Source organism: Cryptotermes secundus, unplaced genomic scaffold (assembly GCF_002891405.2).
Source record: "Cryptotermes secundus unplaced genomic scaffold, Csec_1.0 scaffold1951, whole genome shotgun sequence".
NCBI classification, from domain to species: Eukaryota; Metazoa; Arthropoda; class Insecta; order Blattodea; family Kalotermitidae; genus Cryptotermes; species Cryptotermes secundus.
This window is the reverse complement of record NW_019727443.1, coordinates 461,637-467,852: the sequence shown is the minus strand read 5'-3', so window position 1 is coordinate 467,852 and position 6,216 is coordinate 461,637. Positions and strand designations below refer to the sequence as shown.

The window sequence follows — 6,216 nt, the reverse complement described above, 5'->3', positions numbered from 1 at the left end:
CATATGTCTTCATGGCATAATGATTAATTAGCTAAGCTCCTTTACCTTGAGTCTATGCACCATGTGGATGTAGGAAATGGTGTCAATGTTTCACAGGCACATACTGGCTTCATCTTCAGGGATGAGTGACTTTAAGTCTGAAGATGGAGGCAGCGTGTACCTCTGAGATGTCAACAATATCTACATCCACATGGCATAGAGGGCCAAAGAACAGAATCTACATCAACAATGATTCACTGTGAAATCATAAAATCAACAATTTTATTTTAATCCTTTTCATTATTTTAAACAAAGTTTTAGTACATTTTATCACTTAATTTTCTAATAAAGTTCTCTGTTTTACTTTCTCCTCACAACAAATTCATTACTATTAAATATCATTTTCCTTTTTAATCAAAGATACACGAATACATACTACACGTCATAAAAATTATATAATTCTTCACAATATTAAAATATATTATCAGCAAAAGAATTCATTTTTATCCTTCAGAAACAGAACGTGACAATACATATCATATCGACGAAGGAAAACTCACCCTGTATTGCTCTATTTGGGCACAATAAATGAGAAGATATATCCAATTTACAAGAAACTGCATTCAGCTCGCTAGCAGTTCAGCCAATAGCCATTATCCTTGGCAGATGAAGACAGGATCAATGTCAAAGTCCAACGAAACTGATAAGGAAACTTTTAACTCCTGAATTACAGTTGCATGTTTGTGCAAAATTCTTTGCGTTGGGTTCCACAAAGTAATTTTAAATTGTGATTTGGCTTGACCCACTTATCAACTGCAAGAAATTTCCAACCTTGAGGTTCTGTTATTTTGCTGACCTTGCAGAAATTGTGTGTCTGCAGAAATCGGAATATCACTTCAAGCCAATACTTCTTGTAACCTGCAAACAGAAAAGAAGTTGCATTTGAGGTTCTCACAACAGTGACTATGAAGAGAATATCTTCTGAAATGTACCGCTGTGTAGTCCACTAGAAGTTCACTGACATTTTAGAGGAAGACACTGCTTCCATCTATTGCTTCTTAGCATATTTTTGAACCTGAAGACAGGGGCAGTGCGATTCTGTCAAACGTCAATGAACTTCTATTGGACTGCATAGCATAGCATCGCATCCCAGAAAATAGTACTTATTTACAAAAAAAATATTTAACAACACACTAGAATACAAATAGGAACTGGGATAGCATACTCCGCATAGCAACTGGCTAAAAGCTGGATGACCGAGAGGTCGGAGTTTGAGTCCCGGTAGGGTCAAAAATTTTCTCTCCTCCATGTCATTGAGACCAGCTTTGGGGTTCACCCAATCTCGTATCCAATAGGTACCAGGGGCTCTTTCCCTGGGAATAAAGCTGACCACCCACCTCCAACTAGTGCTGAGATCAAGAGAATGTAGATCTATACATCCACTTCCCCATACGCCTTCATGGCGAAGTGTTTAATTAGTTAAGCACAGGGACAACTTTACCTTTACCTTGGATACAAATGAAATACTGTTAGCTAAACAAAACCTTCAGATGAAAATATCTAACCATGAGTTGGGATATCTGTTATATTATTAGCACGGTGACAGAATCTACATGCTGTTGGGAGTAGCTCTTCCTGTCAGACTTCTCCCCTAGCAGTGTGTATGAACATTGAGACTGCCCCTATGTCTCACCACTGAGCAGGGTGGTGTATCAGTAAGAGTGTAGACTGTACCCAGGTGGTGCTTGGTTCAAATCTCAGCTGGAACACCATGTAACCTGTTAAGTTTTTGTGCCTGTTCTCAGTGTGTCCATGCAAATGCCAGCACAGTACACCTCAATTAAGCCATGGCTGCTTCCCTTCCAATTAATTAATCACCCAGTCACTTGACACTATACAATCTGATCTACTGATCCCATCAATAAAATAAACAAAAAAGCATGTCATGAGGATGTATGGGGTAAAAGGTAAAGCTATCCCTGTAACAGGCCATCAAGGCCCACAGGGTTGAGACATCGAGGCTCCCACATTTTCTAGACAGTCGGTTCACAGATGGCAGTATGGGTGTCAGCCTTACGCGCCAGCTCCCTTTTACCCTCCAGGAAGATTCCTGCTACTCATTTGTGTGAGAGGGTGAGTTGACCTCAGGGCCATAGTGCGGCTGGAAGGATTAGGTAAATTGAAAAAAAAAAATCCACCTCATCAGGACTCGAACCCACGACCTTCCGGCCTGTAGCATAGTGCCTCAACCAACTACGCTACCGCATGCCCCCAAGGATGTATGGAGAGACAACATTTTTAGCTTTGGCACCAGGAGAAGGTCACCTTGATGATTCAGCTGCTTTACCCCTGGGTAAATAGCTCCTGGTACACAACAGACAGGAGGTTATGTGGGTCCCAGCGCCATTCTGAACACAGCGATGAAACGAAGATATTAACAATGCCTGAAATCGAGCCCTGCCTGTCCAAGCCGTAACCAGTGACTTATTACTGACCTTCTTGTTTACACCAATGGTATGGAATTTATGGATTAGCTGAGCAACTATCAACATCTCAAGACTCTGGTTCATGATGCTACTGAAACCAGGGCAGTAATCTGCACAGGATAGTGTCTACATTTATGACCATACCAAACACAGGTCAAGTAGATGGCCCTCCTGTTTCATATGTGGAAGGTCCTGTGTTCAAATTGCAGCCTGCAGACCAGTTACCCTGAGTAAGGATTTTCTTTTCTCAATAAATCTACGCCACAGTAAGTAGAAGCATTGTTAAATAAACCATAAATAAACACACTTACGCCATCTGTAACTGAACAGACCTATTTTCTCAACGTTAAGTGTATTCCTGTTTTTCCGATATTTATTTTGATATATACACTGAACTGTTTATTAAAGAAACAATTTAATTTTTTAGATCAAACAGATCATGAAAACCAGAAGTATACAGCACATACACAGATCCTAATTAATGTTGTGTCATTCCCATGCTGGAAGCAGCGTCATCAGCAGCGACTTGAAGCACAGAGCAAATGATGCTCGAGATGGATTTAGTTCGTATAGCAACAGGCGTGAACAGAGTGGTTTCAATGGCTGTTGTACTGCGATGTGGAAAGCAAATGGAAAAACTACCACATTATCACTTTTCCTGGATAGTCTCTTTCCAAAAACAGAGATACCATGTATGCGACCAGAAGACGAGGAAAGAGACGTAAGAAGATGCTGGATGACCTTGGGGACAGAAGAGGATATTTTTATCTGAAGGAGAAAGCTCTAGATCGCATTAAGTGGAGGAACTGTTTTGGTAAAGACTGTGGACCTGTCGTATGACAATTACTGATGAATGAATGAATTCCCATTCTCAGCAGATAGAGCAATATAAAGGTTATCTGTTCAGAGGAATTGGCACGGTTTCAAGGCCTGGCTTCTATTTATAATAAGATATGGGAAGGAAGAGGAGTGAATTGGTGTCCCAGAGCTGGCAAATGGAAGCTCATGGCAGTGACTATGAATGTTACTGTCTTCTTGGATGTGACATTGTTTAGTTTGGTATACATTTATCGATTATCTTCCAAAACATCAGTAAACATCTACCAGACCACATGAAAACACATCCCAGTCTGCACCCTCTAATTTTCAAGGGATAACGTAGTTAGTATAGCAACTGGCTACAGGTTGGACAACTGATGGGTGGGAGTTCAAGCCCTGGTAGGGTCAAGAATTTTCTCTTCTCCTCATCATCCAGACCAGCTCTGGGGCCCACCTAACCTCCCATTCAACGGGCACTGGGGGCTCTTTCCCTGGGGGTAAAGTGGTCAGGGCATCAAGCTGACTACTCACCTCCAACTAGTGACGAGGTCAAGAAAATGTGGATCTATACATCCACTTCCCCATATGTCTTCAAGTCAGAGTGCTTAATTAGTTAAGCACAGGGACGACTTTACCTTTACCTTTTTACCTGCCAGCCACAAGAACTGCCTGCTAGAAACACCAACGCTGCAATAGTATGAAAACTTGTTCTTTCCTACCCAATTCCATCTATTAACAGAAATGTTCTACTAAGTGACTGATATCAAGCTGATCTCATTGGCTCTAGCGGTTTCAGCACAAGCACACTAAGCCAGTCTCAGTGTAAACAAGCAGGATGTTGACGTAATGATTTTCTTCATGTAACATTCAATTTTCATGATCCCTAGTTAATAATCTCAATGTTACATTTCCACCCTATAAGATTTTCCTTAATTTAGTGTTCAAAGCCAGTGATCCCCAGAAGCCTTCAGAGGGGGTCTGTGTAATCCTGACCTGTTCGTACACTGTCCATGCCATAGCAGCCATCAATGTCCTTCGCAGCATTCGCGGCACCAGTCCCTTGAAGTAGCCTCGGACACCATATTTCTGTTGAGGGAAGAATGTAAACAGATGTAAACACAGCGACTTTCAGTCTCGGTGCCTCCGAACCCTTTCAGATGATTCTCCATGTCAAACTATACATGAATTGTATTTGAAAGAAGCAGAGGATGTGAGAACTCCAGATTACTCAAGTTTTTGATAAATAACACGTCAGAAGTCAGATTTCAGGTTCTAAGGCTAATCAGTAATAATTTTCAAGTTTCTTCTCCTGTGTTTGGATGATGTGTACCAACTGAAAATGTCTGCACTATTTCGAAGGAGTGGCTTGGCTCTAAAATCCAGTAAAAATTATGACAAATGTCATTTAATAACTTGGAAGTTAGTAAAATTAGAATCTATGCTTACTTTTCCTATACATGGAACTCGTCCTTATGTTTCTTTACGTTATCACTGGGCTGCTGCGATAAAAGCAGCATCAATGCCTTAATTTAGATTTAAAACAGATGAATCAGAAAAAATGGGGAAGCACTATATACATTTTGCCTCACTTTCAAATAGTCCATTAAACATTGCATTAGAATGGGCAGCTTCACATTCCGAAGTTCTTGGGTTGAAATCTCACCATGGAGACTGGCTATTGTTGCTGTGGTCTTTCATGTCTTCTCTCTGTCTTCAAAGCCTTTGGGCTCTCAGAATGACGAGACTTCGACTAGCTAAACAAGGGCTATGTTCCATCAAGTCATCCTCCAGGTAAATGCCATGATATGGCCATCTCCTTTCACATCCATTTCTACCCAATGTTCAATAATTACTGTATCACATGACACTATTTAGCCGAAGATGATTCTTAGAGTGTCTTTAAATAAGCCATAAGAAGATGTGTAAACTGGTCTGATGTTTGAACAGTACTAGCTTCTGGGATGTGACACCATGCAGCCTGGTATAAATTTAGCAATGCTTTGGAAGCACACACTGCCTCCATCTTCAGAGCTGAAGAACAGGCCAAGCAACCAACCGCATCCCAAACACTAGTACTGTTCACAGTCAGGCTGTGACACCTCTTGTCCACCAGATCTGCCATTTATTTTCACTTTGTACTATTCAAACAAAATACAAAGGAGTTACAGTCATTTTAAGTAGATTTGCCTCACCTGGTGAATATAAACAAGAACACTGTAAACGCCATTGAATTTGTTGGGGTAGAGTTGCATTTTGGTTTTGATAACATCTGCAGGCTGTGTCACAACTGACGCTAGAAGTCCAGCAACCAGACCACATGAGAAGCTGACAGGTGCTGCAAAGTTTGAGTGACGCCACTCTGAAAGAAAGGCACACAAGGGGTAGAGTTGCAGGAGGCATTCTGACAGTCAAAAGGAATTACTCACACTTTAAAGGCAGTGGCAGCAAGGCCTGTCACAACAAGTAGACTCACACACACAAACTTTTTTCAGTCTCTACTTGTTGCACCAGCTAACAAAATACAACCCATGTGTAGATTAAAACATATAAAATAAATATTTAAAAGCAACAGAGGTGATTACAAAAGGATAAGCAACTCTGTCCAGTGTGACTGATAAAATTCTTTCTTTTCCTTTCTTTCCTTTTTAAGCTTTTATCCTTGACATGTTTCGGTTTTAGTGACAATCTTCAGAGGGACGTATCAATGCGGGTAGAAACTACTACTACAGTGTGACTCGTCAGTACCAATACATACATACAATATCATCACAATGACATTAATATAATCTGACCCTTTAACAACTTGAGCAACGTGCATGAATACATTAAAATATATATAAATTATTGTAATTAGTCTGTTTACGAGTGTGGTTTAAAATTGATTTTGTTAAAAGTTTTAGGACCAATTTGGTTGTCCTTTATGTTGTCTCTC

The 6,216-nt window shown here is 40.4% G+C and overlaps 1 protein-coding gene across 1 annotated transcript in view; it reads right to left on the bottom strand.

Moving 5' to 3' along the window:
- Window positions 1–244: 244 nt before the first annotated feature.
- Window positions 245–6,216, bottom strand: part of LOC111864870 (mitochondrial glycine transporter A) — a 12,930-nt gene continuing 6,958 nt past the window's right edge. Inside the window, exons 6-8 of the mRNA XM_023852441.2 lie at window positions 5,477–5,643; window positions 4,278–4,370; window positions 245–897 (exon numbers count right to left, since the gene is read on the bottom strand). Coding sequence (XP_023708209.1) covers window positions 871–897; window positions 4,278–4,370; window positions 5,477–5,643 — 287 coding nt within the window. The 3' untranslated portion in view covers window positions 245–870. The remainder of the gene's footprint in view (window positions 898–4,277; window positions 4,371–5,476; window positions 5,644–6,216) is intronic.